The sequence below is a fragment of the Photinus pyralis genome, unplaced genomic scaffold, assembly GCF_008802855.1.
Source record: "Photinus pyralis isolate 1611_PpyrPB1 unplaced genomic scaffold, Ppyr1.3 Ppyr1.4_LG1, whole genome shotgun sequence".
NCBI lineage: Eukaryota > Metazoa > Arthropoda > Insecta > Coleoptera > Lampyridae > Photinus > Photinus pyralis.
Genome location: NW_022170249.1, coordinates 8624268 through 8638539, shown reverse-complemented (window position 1 = coordinate 8638539; position 14272 = coordinate 8624268). Strand labels below are relative to the sequence as shown.

Below are 14272 nucleotides of genomic sequence, written 5' to 3'. Positions count from 1 at the left end.
AGTGCCAACTTTCTTATTTATGGAGGCATTCAAATGAAATTTGATACATTGGAATAAAATCAAATGTAGCGCCATTTTCCAAATTTGATTTTGTGTTGGATGTGCAGTGCCAACTTTCTTATTTATGGAAGAAATTTCGTAGGGGTGTTTAAAAAAATGCGCTTTACCTGCACAAGGGTTGTGCACAATTTGTACTTGTACAAAAATTACAATTTACAAAATTTTCCAGTTTTTAAAGAGCCACAAAAAATTTTTGATTCAATATTATAGTATTTAGCTATATACAGGGTCCTGCGACAGTGCGTCGGTTTTTCCTACATAGCTGATACCTGGTAAAAATATTGGTGGTTACGGATCTACAGAAATTATTTTTGAATGTACAGGGTGTCAAATTTTACAATGTCAATAAATAACTGATATTTTTAAATAGAACATCCTGCATATTTTTATTGTTTCAATGTCATTTGTTCAAAGTGCTATAACTATTCTTTTCCAAATGGAACTACCACTATTTTATTTCCCTATTCGATTGTCTTTTGTGTTCTCTTCAATGTTTATAAGGGGTGCCCTGTGCTTAAACCCCCCAGTTTTTATGTTATTCAATATTTTTCACAAAAGTACCTACTCATTAATTAATTACGTGTTTATACATCGGAGTAGGCTGCTAGAATAAAAAAAAAACAAAAGAATACCAGAAAGTAAAACAAGTGTCACAACAAATTAGACAATTATTTGCTGCAAGTGTACTTTTTTGATTTCGTAAACAAATAAGATTAATTATAAAGGCGAATTTCGATCAATTGAACTAATTTCTTTAGATAAATACGGAGAGCCGCAACTTTATATCAAAAGAGCCGCAGGTTGCCGACCCCTGATATAGGTTGATCAATGATTAAAAGTATTAGAATAGTAAACATCCAGCCTAATAGTTGAAGGTGGCTAACATTCTAAGATTTTTATATATTTTTTTATACAGAATGTAAGAGGTGGATCAAAACAAAAATTTTTTTCAAATAAAGTACCATTCTTTCTTTAATTTTCTTCTCTACAGTAATACATAAAGAAGAAATGAGATAAAATTAAGGAAACGTAAATTTATGGTTTTTTGGGGACGCAAACAAAATAATGATGGGATTTTGGTCTTTAAAAAATCTTTTGAAAACTTATTTTGGAAATAAGCTAATTATGGTTAAATATTACTTTTGAATATTGAAATACAAAATATTGATATTCTTGTTACCAATTTATGGTGATGATTTGCTCTTGTGAACCAAATTGAATTTTGATTCCCTGTTTTCTGGAGATAAAAACGGAAATCATCTCCTGTGGCAAAAATATTAAACTGAAACCAATGATATGCTTTCAGTTGATTAATGCTAATAATTTCTTTTCTACTTTTAGGATTCAGACACTCTGCATAGGATAGTTATGTTACTACAATGGTTGAAATCAATCGCCCATACTTCAATACAGCTGCAAAATACTGATTTATGCAATCCGGCTTACGTATCGTGCATTGCATCAATTCTATGGACAGCAAATCAGTCGCGCGATTCGTGCAATCTTGGCTCTGTTATAGATCTCGAACTATTTCACACAATCTACGCATTAAACACAGCAACAAAGAATAACGTAGCACTTAAACACTCATTGGATTGCCTGCTATGTTCGTTGTGCTACATTAAAATAGAACTCTTTTCTTCGTTGCTCCAAGTAATGGGAGTATTAGTACCAAATGTATTAACAGGGCACAATGCGTCAATTTCGGACGATCTTAAGGATTCTGAGAGTATGACCGATGACACTAAGCAAACTTTCGAAAACGAATCCGAATGGTATGGACGTTTAGTGGTTGGTGAAATTCACGAGTTGGAGTTGTCCAACGAGCAGTTAGAGACAATCGCGCTAGTTAGTCGATCGCCTAACGCTATACAACAATTGTTGGATTCGGGTCTTCCTAAAAAACTAACTAATGCAATTTTAGAATTTTGTAATAATAACAGTGAAACTAGTGTATATTCAATTTCAAAGCTTGAAAATGTGACGGCTGTACTTAAATTCTTTTCGGATATATCGGATGAAAAAGTAATGCGCGATTGGTTGGGTTCCAAAGACGGTTCGTCATTTTGGTTACCTCTACTCCAATGGCTCTGTAAACGTCCTTGCACTAAGAGATCAAATTTAAAGTCCGAGGTGCACACACAGCTAGAGGAGATCTGTGTGCGGTTTCTAACAAAATGCTGCCTGTGTCATTCAAACAATCAAGCACTTCTCGCGAAAATCTTATGCGAAGTTATATCTCAACAACGAAACGGAATCTCCGGTTTCATGCGTCGACTCATATTACAACTTCTGCTCGAAAATGAAAAGGTTCCCGTCAGCATTAATGCGGACGAAACGATTTACAAGAACAGTGCCATCTCTTATTCGTATTTGCCACTCCATCCGGCATTTAAACAGACCCACAATCAGGCGCTTTTGTATTTGGGCACGAACACTCTTTTAGCCGACATCATCGAGCAGCACATCTCCTTTTCGACAACGGTGGAAATCGACAACAGCGGCAGCGCTAAGAAGGAGGTTAACTTTAAGGTGGAGCCCATGAAAGGGTGGTGGGGAATAACTATCGATTCCGATCTAAGTATGGCCGCCGGTGTTACCGCAAAAGACAAACGTGCAAAGGACGCCAAGAATCTTGCCGCTTCTACACCACAATTGAAAAAGAAAAGGTACACCGCGACCGAAAACACTTCGTCGACTGAAATCATCGAGGGTAGGATAATAAAGTGTGCCGCCGTGTCGGATCAACCCCTGCCCGTCGCTTTAAGTTTGGGACAAGTGTTGCGGTTAATCGAAAGTAAGGGAATGAAAACGGACTGGCCGTGCATACATCTGGTTATTTCACAAAGTAAAGGTTAGTATAATTTGCAGCTAAAAGAATGGTCAATTGTGACGCAATGTTTTTAAATCAAATTAATCTGGGGTAATTAATAATGAGATACACCATTTGTGCCCATTGAACTATATACTAGTAACTGGAAGGGAAACAAGCATATTATTAGTGAAGCCAGACAAGTGATGGTATCTTTATCTCTCTCACACTAGTAACATTGCCATAATTTTTCTATTTCACTTAAATTCATACAGTCGTATTGTCTGCCTCTATCAGGCGTGCTAATAAACAAACTGAACGTGATGAGAGTGTTTGAAATAGTTATACCACCACCTCATTCAGTCGCACAGCTTCAACGATATGCACTTGCTGCCTATACAGGTTTCTCTTCCAGTTACGTTGTTTATAGTTCAATGGTTGTGCCAGACGCAGAGAAAATTTTGACATATGTATTTCCTTTGAGTTTTTAATTACAATGGATTTCTGGGAAAGTTGCTTAGCATTGATAGGTTTTTCTTTTAAATTAAAATATTTCATGCCAGATTTGCAGATATGTGCGCCACAACAAAATTAATCAATAAAATTCGAGAAATATTTCTGTGAAAGATCTACTCTAATAAAAGTGGTATACTGATCACGCATGCGCGCAACAGCCAAATTAGATCCATGGATTATTGTATTCTGTATGTGTCTGCCACTGATCTAAAAAAATGGAATGCTAATGCAATGAAAATACACTAATTGATTTCGCGCAGGTGCATCGCTGAGTTTGTGCAGTAAGACACCGCAAAGCTATTACACTTTATTCGGCATGTGTCGAATTATTTGATTTTTCTTCAGATAAAACAACCGTTAATAGCGTTAATAATAAAACTGGATTCACAGAAATTACACAGTTCAGTGATCGAATCTGTAAGCTCATGAAATGCGCATTGCGCAAGCTCAGAAGTGGACCAACATCTGATTCACACAGTAAAGAGGTGTAATTTTGTTCTCGCGCATCCTTACCTATTGGCGTTCTAGCCTGTGTATATTTCTGTCATCTCTGCATGTGAAGACCTTGTGTAGGTGTTCTTTGTGGTCTGTTTGCTGTCTACTGTTATCTAAAATTAATACTACACCTTCTCACGAAATCGTACGTTCTATCCTCTACTTCATTAGGTCAATAATGGTCAAATTAATTGCATCTATGGTGTACCATACAAAGGGGCTTCGATGATAAAATGGAATGGACTGTAATTTATTTATAAATTGCTTCCAATGTCTCGTATGATTGGTATGAAAGAATACTGACACAAACGTAAACGTGTTTATTATAAAAAATACAAAGTAAATAAATGTATGTTTAATCTGGTTGGCGTAGACACAACGCACTACTGGAAAATGGCAAAGTTACGAAAGGATAATGTAAACAAAGGAACTTACGTGTTGTTTCCAAGTCCGCTATTTACAAAGACGGTATTGCAATGGCGATGATTGCTCTTTTCTGCGATTTGGTCGAGGTTCAGGGTTGTTGCAGTGACATCTTGAATTACTTTTGATCGATCAATCGATGCGAACGACGAAGCTAGTCGGCCATTGATGAATGGCGGTTTCTAAACGAAGAGGAGTCGACGAGCTTCTCGACAATAAATTGGCGAGTTCTCGACGAAGAATGGGACGAATTCTGCGCGACGAGTACACATTTCGCTTCTGCGGCTCATGCGCGTACACGTAACAAGTAGGAATATATACAGGCACGGGCAAAATGGTTATGTGCAGGGTATTTTCATTAAAGGAAAAACGAATGGATATTTTATTCTAGTTTGGGGACGCAACATATGGAAAAGATGTAAGTTAATCTGATTTGGTGTTCAGTCAGTACTTTGGACCATCAAATCAATAACCTTCGCATGTAAAAAAAGCTTTTACATGTAGAGCACTTATCTTGTTGATTTTCCTTTGTATCTGTGCAAACTACAAGAAATTAAACTTAAGTGCCAAGAAAAACACTCAAGTTCATTTTTTTAAATAAAATTCTGATTAGAGCCTCTGATAGCCTTCCAAGGCTTTTGAAAGTATCTCTGAGGTTTTTGAATACCACTATAACAGTTTTTCTGCTGTGGTTGTGGATGACACATTGTATTAAAACAGGATATCCATGAAGTAGTAATGTAAAGCCCATTCTGGGTCACTTTGAACATGAAGTCTGCGCATGCGCCAAGTTCAGGGTCATTCGATTCCGTTCTTATGCTTGTCTATGGAAACAGGTTGGTTGAGCTCTGGCTCTAGGTCACCAGACAATTGCTCCATAACAGAGCATAGGTCTTATCACGGCAGTGTACAGCCACAAGACAGCCTTCGGGATGCTCCTCAAAGTCTCCCAATTACGCGGCGACTTTGACAGAGAGGCCTATTCACTTTTTCGGCTTTGAGCTGTATATGTTTGCTCCAATTCAGTTTTTTGTCAAGTGGTGATTCTTAGATATTGCACTGACTCTGAAACTGGGAGGTGTTCATGGAATAGCAGGGGAGTTCGAAGACCCTTTCTTTTTCTTGTGAAGAGAAAACTAGCTCTGTTTTTGTTGGGTTGATGAACAAGGGAGGTATTGCATTGGGGGGAAGACACCCCCCCTACTTTTTTGCCGGAAATACACGTTTTGAAGTACTACGAAGCCGAATCAAACAAAATCTCGCTGATGTTGGTCTGTCTGTACTCTGTATTCGGCTTAATAACTTCTTTGTTTATTCACACTTGAAATAACTTTTTCTGAATACGGATAAACCGTTTAAAAAAACTCCACAAATTTTTACTACGTCACTTGATGATAATTTAAATCTTTTAATAAGATTGCATAACTTCTTCTGCACACTTTAATAATTCGCCAATCACATTAAAACGCACCAAACGTCCCCACTTCTCCAATATGAAACGCGCAATTTTTGAAACTCCGTTATCTCTTAACAGTGATAAGAACACGTGCGTTAATTAAATTTTGCCTGATCAAACTTCTTATCGCAAACTTGCCCAGATGTGTCTTAGTTAAAACATCTTATCTCAATTAAATAATCCCAAGCGATAAACTACACAATTACATTGCTAAAAAGAAAAACAACACTAAGATACAAATTCAAATGAAACGATTTAACTTTGATCTGATTTCGTAAACGAATCTCCTAGACCCATTTAATAAATTATTGTCATATACTTACAGGGTGTCGCAGTCATTATTTTTGGTGTTCGGACTGAAATATGGTCTATAAATACATAACGTTGTTGTTTACGCAATAGTTCAAATTCTTAACTCACCATTGGGGGTCTCCGTAATGGTGAGAGATACAACGTAGGTTAAATGAGGACCAAAGTTCAAAGATTTTTCAAACATTCTAAATACGGTTTTTTTTATTCACAAAAAGAGGCAACTTTAATTTAATTTAACCTAAATGTACGCGTTTCGTCATCATTAGTGAACCACTAAAAGAGGAAGTTTACCACTCCTGAAGGGCATACTTTTTGATCATTTTATTGAGTTTCTTAAATTTTTTGTTACTTCAACGGTCACAACCATTGTGTCATTCTCAAAGTTCAATATTTTATTTTGTCTGTGGCGACATCTATTAACTCTCACTTATAATTTTCCTTATTCGTCTAGGCTCCGAGGACAAAAATGCGAAAAGCGAAATAAACCCGATCATCTATCAGCGTTCGTTTAGTAGCGCCCTGCAGGTATTTACCTCCGTGGGCGGTTTAGCGCTCTTGGCGCAACACTTACCAGCTGTTTATCCGGAAACTGTCCGAACATCACCTACCGAAAAATCGTCGTCGGAGCAATCCGAATCTGATTGGGTTAAAGTGGAAGGTTGGTATTTATGCGAAATGTGGGTCAGTTGTCAAACTTGTATATTTAGCCGCTAGCGATGACATTTATGAAGATGCGGAGGAAACGTCCGGATCAACTACCCCATCAAAAACTGCTGGACTGATTCCAAATGTTCCAACGCACTCGCTTACCGCATTTGGATTGTTTTTGCGGCTACCGGGTTATGCAGAGATGTTGCTTAAAGATATGAAAAAGGCGTCTTGTTTATTGCGCTTAGTTTTGGGAGTGACTGACGATGGAGAAGGTTTGTTGGGTAGTTTTGTGATGTGAAGTATCACACTTAAATTACAGGAGGTGATATCTTTCAATCAACGTTAGCAGATTCCTTGCCTACTTTACCATTCGAAGTTCTTCGCCAGTTGTACGATTCGACACCTCTTAGCACAGATGATGGCCGGTTATTGAGAAGAATTAGTATTAATACGGGTGTTGTGCATCTTATACTGGCATGCCTAGGGATTTTCACCCATCAAACACAAACGGGAAACGATAAAGACTTATCCAAAGATAAAGATGCCACATTAAAGGATGAGCGCACACAACTGTATTGGGCAAAAGGTTTGTTTGTGGAAATAATTTTGGCACTTTATAAACCTTGAGTTTCAGGTACTGGTTTTGGAACTGGATCAACGCAACAAAGCTGGAATGTGGAACAGGCCCTGTTGAAGCAACGTAGCGAAGAAGAGCATGTCACAGTGTTATTACAAGTACTTGCAAGCTATATCAATCCAAAGGGAGAAGCGGGTGATGAGCTTGCTGATAGCGTTCTCCCCACCATTTTTTATCATTTACTTTCAAATAGCGCACTACTTCCTGCCCTTAGTTCATACCTCCGCAACGATTCAGGTATGTAGCGGGTTATTAAGGGACTTCTTTCTAAACAAACTTAACAGTTTTAGACATGGCGCGCCATATACCATTATACAGGGCAGCACTTCAATTGCTTAGAGCACTCGCACTAAGTTCCCAGTTAGTGTCACTCCTTCTCCCTCAAAAAGTGCATAACAGCGGGCCATCTGTCGGCTCATTGTTAAAAAATATGAAAACCTGTGTGGATACTTACGCTTCAAAATTAAGGTCGGTTTTTTTTCGTTTGTACTAATGCCTGCTAACACGCAAATTGTAGATTCGGTAATAAGCCGGCAAAAACTGTAATTAAACCAAAGTTAGGGGAACAATTAGAAGAACTAGAGCGAGACGAGGGTCTAGCTCAACTAATGCCAGATATTCAATCAACGGCCAATTTAGTTAAAGAGGTTACTGACAGGTTAGAAGACACCGAGCAGGATATGTTGCGGGAAACTAACATGGATTATCCATTATCTTCATCGGTTGAACAAAGATACCTGTCCTTCATGAAACATTTGCAGTTTGGTATGTATTAAAGCATTTTGACTCATTTTGATTACTCACATTAACCAATAAGTTGGTTCACCATAATTAGCTTTCTTGCGCAAATGATAGACATGAGTTTTTTGTGGGAAATTTAGTCTTCTCCAATGTATCTTCCTCATTCCTGCCTCTTTTGGTTCTTCCTACAGTTTGAATCCCAGGAACGCAATCATGATTTTCGCAAGAAAACACCATAGCATTAATATTATTAGGAGGAAAATACGCTTTTGTCATTTATGTTTGCATGACATTTTAAACTTATTATTAGCAGTATGAAATATACTTTATGACTAATGAATGCAATCTCGCGAGATCTCGGGTAGTTTTTGAAATATTGTTTAAATCGGATAATTAAAATCGCGATGAAAACTTCCAAGAGGTGATTATGAGGTTAATAAACAGTGGTTGGCACCAGCATGCGTAAACTATTGTAAGCAAACTGTACAAAGTTATTAGCAACCCACACTTGTATAGATCTGTCTCTTTTGTTAAGAGTAACTCTAATCTGTCTAATCTCATAGAAAAATGCAAAAAAGAACTTTGCTGGAATTTTTGTTGTATATTTGGTAGGTATGAGAATAGTTCGTAAAGTATATTTCATACTGTTAAAAAAATATATTGGGCGAGGTGAGGGCTCCGCCGTACCAGAGCTTATGTCCCATCTGGGAGCGGGACATTTAAATGAGGTGAGGTGGCGCAGCCTCCGAAATAGAGCATCCCATCCTAAAAAACAAAATTTCCCAAAGGCGCTAAAAAGTTCGCATGATCTGCTAGCTTTTTATATAAAATAGTTTTCCACCTGTCAATCTACCTGTTCCTGTTTACACAATAATTAGGAAATTTTAGAATTCTGTTATCAGGTATGATGAATTTTAAGCTTTTATACATCTATAACAGTGCAATAGTCATCGCAAATTAAATTTTTTAAAACCACTTCACAAATTGTTCATCGAAATTTTTAGCGCATTTTCAATAATACAAAATTGTAGCTTCTACATCTAGCATGTGATGGAGATTCTGATAACATTCAAATTCTCCGAAAAACAGTACCCATAGAACAGTGTTTCTCAAATTGGGGGGCACCCTCCCCCCTGGCGTAAGGCGTTGTTAAAGGTGGCGCGAGACCTCTGATGATTTGGTAAATTCGCCTTTTTATGCTGATGAAAGCATTGATGTTGCACAATGTTGCCAGTGTGCGATATATGATGGCGCTAATGTGCTATAAAAGAAGAGATCTCGAATGAACTAAAAACGACCTTAAAAGCCGTTGATGTTATGGATGCAATATTCGACTTGATTGAAAAACATAATATTTTATGGGCCATAACAATTTTTTTATTATACCTGAATCACAATCTCCGTTTTAAAAAAAGGCCTTTAAAACACACGTGCTTTAAAGTTGCTAAGTAACGATACTTCAAGTATGACTTTTGAAACTGTCATCTGGATGAAATAAAAAATCCTCTTAGGTCGCTTTCTGTAAATGCAGAACATTTCTTTGGCTTTTGTACCTATCCTTTGGTTGAAGCTTTCACAAACGCGCGTAATTTAGGGTATGCTTCCAAATCTGTTCCACTTTTTAATCGCAGCATTGCTTTAAAGTTTTGAATGAATGCACCAAAATATAGAAGATTTAAATACCTTTGACATTTCCTTCATATATGCCAGCATTATGGATGCATTTAAGACTGTATTCGTAAGTAACTTCCTATTCATCCATGGAAACAACTTTTCATATTCTTTATAATAGGCTTTACTGGAGTTGGATTTTACACCTACCAACGTTTGTTTAGATTTTACAACAATCGATTTAATGGACGGTGTATTTTTCAACGGAAATCGTTTAATTCACAAAGACGATGATTTTTATAAGCAAACGTAAAGTGACATTTCCATGGCAATCGTGAAATTACGAACACCCAGCCCACTTAATTAGACATGTATTCGAGTATAACGTCAATATGACTTCATTGTATTTCCTATTTTTAAATTATACTGCAGGTATAATAAAAAATACTATAAGATACACGTGTATAATTGGTCTTTAAAGCACTTGCAACGTTAAAGGCACTCCGCTTTGCGTCGTGCCCTTAAACTCGTTGCGCGTGCTTTAAAGACTTGATTATACACTTGTATCTTAATATACTATTTTAGCGCCGTCAGAAAGTTGAGAAAAATTTACCAAGCTTTTGTTAAAATTATTTGTTGATATCTTTGAATATTAATGAACGCCAAAGTATTCTTGAAAATGACATTTTTCGGTTTTTTGGCCATAACTTCGCTATTTATAGACCTGCAAGACTTTTTGGAAGGGAAAATTAATCACCATACAATTTTGCATAAATTTGCCCCAAACGGCTCTGTATCTCTTACGGTTTCAGAGTCTCCATAAAGAAAAAATACTCACCCTGTAATTTTTTTAATAAATACGTTTGTAGTAACAGCACTGTTTATTTTTTAATCGGGATGGGGGAGGGGGGCGTGAGTAATTTTAGTTTTATGAAAGGGGATGCTATGGAAATAAGTTTGAGAACCACTGCCATAAAAGATGCTAACAGGAAACGTTCATCTTGGTCTGTTTAAGCTAGGGAAAATGAAAACAAATTTGACATTTTCAGTTTTTTGATGATATCTCGGTGTTAAAAGATTTTTTTGAATTTCAACATTTAACCTACACTGCATCTCTCACGGTTGCGGAGAGCCCAATGGAGCCACGAATTTGAATCCAAAATTTTAAAGAAATCAAAATACTTAACCATTTTATCCAAAAAAAATTTTAGTTATTTAACTTTACACAATTTTGTAGGTTAACACAACAAAATTAGGTCTTTGGATTAATGTAGAAAAATTCCCGTCTCCACTCCTCTCTATCCATTGCCTTTCTTTTCATAATCTCTCCCCTCTTTCAGATCGTCTACCATCTTCACTCGTCTTCTTCCTCTTTTCTTTGTACCCTCCACGGCTCCTGCAATCATGTCTTTCAGCAAACTATTCCCTCCTTGCACATGACTAAGCTACATTCTCTTCTTTTCAAAATTTTGTGAAGCAAGCTTTATAGGGGAGTTGCTGGTGTCCGTCTGTCCGTGAACACGTGCCAAACGCTTGGACCGATTTGGTTCAAACTGCACAGTTGACCAAATGCCACATGTAATAAGCCTATTGCTAATGTGCAGACAGTGATGCAATTTGGTTTAGTGTTTTGGGGACACTCGTCGGATGCAGTAAAAGTATTTATAACAACACAAGAAACATAACCTTTAACTATATGCCTTGTACATCTATGAAGTATCTTTTTATTTAAAAATCAACACATTTTTGAAAGTGCGCAAAAAAAAATTGGAGATGCAGACTCGAACAGGCAAATACATATTTCCGAAACATAGACTTACTCTAACTGAAACCAATTGTTTTTATGCGGCCATTTCATTATTCAATAAATAGCCCATTCATATACAGGCTATAAATAGATTCGATAAGTTTAAGACAGAAATCAAAAAATTACTGATAGAGATAGAACCATATTCATTAGCAGAATGTTATCATTATATTATTGTATAGTACTTACCTTCACAGAATTTCGCAATTTTCCCAATTTGTATGACTCATTTTTTCCCCTAAGAATCGTGTGAATATTTATGTCTGCTTGGGTCTTATTGTGAAAATATATATTATATTATTATTATTATTATTATTGAAAATGGGTCAAATCCAATGGCCCCATAGGGTCACACCGGAGTGCTCTGCCGCTTTTTTAGATGCTCTTTAGGGGTTTATTTGGAATACTTTTGCTTCATATTAATTACTATTATTAGCAGAGGATTAATTTGGGAAACTGTTTGCCATAAATCATGAATTCCTTTACGGTTGCTGTGTAAGAAACATAATAAATGATTATTATTTTCAGATACCTTTGAAATGATTCAAGAATTGCCGGAAGGAGGAGGATACAAATTCGTAATATCGCATCATTTTGAAAATAACGCAAGGTCAGCCGGTGATCAATCGCATCCGGCGCGAGTCAAACGTTTGGCTCAGGAGGCGGTCACTTTGGCGACAAGTTTACCATTAAGTTACAGTAGTTCAGTATTTGTACGTTGTGATACTGATAGGTTAGATATAATGAAAGTCCTTATTACGGGTCCAGCCGACACTCCTTACGCTAACGGATGTTTCGAGTTAGACGTTTATTTCCCCCCAGAGTACCCACTATCCCCTATGCACATAAATTTAGAAACGACAGGGCACCGCACCGTTAGATTTAATCCAAATTTGTATAATGACGGGAAAGTGTGTCTTTCAGTATTAAATACGTGGCACGGAAGGCCGGAGGAGAAATGGAATACCCAAACCTCTAGTTTTTTACAAGTGTTAGTTTCGATACAAAGTTTAATTCTAGTTCCAGAACCATATTTTAACGAACCGGGTTATGAGAGATCGCGAGGCACGGCAGCGGGCACCCAGAGCTCTAGAGAATATAATCAAAATATCTGGCAAGCTACCGTCAGATGGGCCATGTTAGAACAGATCATCAATCCTTGTCCGTGCTTTAAAGACGTGATTCACGCACACTTCTATTTGAAACGCCACGAAATTATTTCTCAAATTGAAGAATGGATCAAAGATATTGAGAATCATTTTGCTGAGAAACGATTGGCTCTAAATAATAGCAAAAGATCGACGTTTACAAATTTGGAAAGTTTCAAAAAAGTCTTTGATCAATTGAGAGATAAGCTGATGCAACTGAAATCTCCCGAAGGCCTGGACAGTGAGGGCGCTATGGCCAGTTCAGATGCAGTTGAGAATGGTGCCCACGTCGATACTAATGCTTCAGTGACCAGTGAGCAGCAAGATATTGATGCTGATGTAGATATGGAGAAAATGGTAGATGACATGTGCGAGTGATATAGTAGAGTATATTTTCTATTGCATTTATAGTGTTGAAAATATATTCCATTTATTTGTATCATATTATTAACTTTATTTTATATGTACAAACTTTCGTTTATTTAATTTGTGATTCTTCAGTTAAGCCAAAATTGAATAAATATAAACCGCAGTTGTTTGCTCTTATTTAATAATGTTACAAATGAGATTTTATAAAATTGCATCGCTGTTTGTTAAAATCGCCAAATTATTTTGTCAATAAGATAATATCTTGCACTTATAAAATGCTGAAAGTGGATTATATTTTTCCTTTTTTGGAGCTGTAGCAAAAAATGTAAATTGTTTTAGAATAAAAATGGAAAATATATTCCGTGGAATGTTAACACTCGTTATATTTACATAAAGACTGTTCTACAGTAGCCTTAAAATAAACTAAGGTCGACAAACAGCTAAACCTTTAGTTACCACTTGGACAATTGTCTCAGTAGGAAGTACTTTTATAATGTGGTTCTGTATATATTATACATAATTCTTTGTTTTAAGAATGTTTCTGTTGAGTTTCGGTGACGATCACATGTGATTTTGAAAATAAAAGTGAAATAAATATGTTGAAACACACATTTTCTTTATGGCGCATTAGAAACTTGCAAAAGTTGTTCCTGACAATAAACAACAGTAATAATGGGTAGGACTACTGAAGTACTTAGTTTATTCTAACTAATATCTTAAATGTTTACAAACTATTATTAGCATGGGTGAAAAAAATCGCTAATTGCATTGGATTTTTTAAATAAAACCTCTGATCAAATAGGAGCATGTTATTGTCATGCAGGATCCCTTGTAATAGGTTTAAAGCAATGCCTGCTGTATTTCTACCGAATTGATAGCGCTGTCTCTCCGCTATAACGCAATCGCACATAAACCGAAGAGTTTTTGTAGTAGAATCTCACCCCTGGGACTCATAACTTGTCTCACGTGTGTGATATTCAAGCCTACAATTGAGATTCAAAATCAATCAGTTTTAAATGTAACACATCATAAACAATGCATTGAGGGTAAATGGTAAATCATGTCAGTTTCAAAAAAGATTATGAAATATATACAAAACACAAATAAATTATAAACATACGCAATACGGCGCAGACAGCTTGCCCCTTCTGAAATGTCGCGAAGGTCCATAATTTGCTACCTATCCCGGGGGCGAGATTCTGTTAACATTTAATTTGTCTTGCAAGGCCATGTA

The 14272-nt window shown here is 36.6% G+C and overlaps 1 protein-coding gene across 1 annotated transcript in view; it reads left to right on the top strand.

The window, feature by feature from the left end:
* LOC116171215 (baculoviral IAP repeat-containing protein 6) overlaps positions 1-13647 on the top strand; it is a gene marked incomplete in the record, with an annotated part of 74340 nt that extends 60693 nt beyond the window's left edge. Inside the window, 7 exon segments of the mRNA XM_031487936.1 lie at positions 6526-6732; positions 6782-6997; positions 7045-7311; positions 7360-7599; positions 7647-7830; positions 7880-8127; positions 12050-13647. Of these exon segments, the coding sequence (XP_031343796.1) occupies positions 6526-6732; positions 6782-6997; positions 7045-7311; positions 7360-7599; positions 7647-7830; positions 7880-8127; positions 12050-13047 (2360 nt within the window).
* Between the last annotated feature and the right edge of the window lie 625 nt (positions 13648-14272).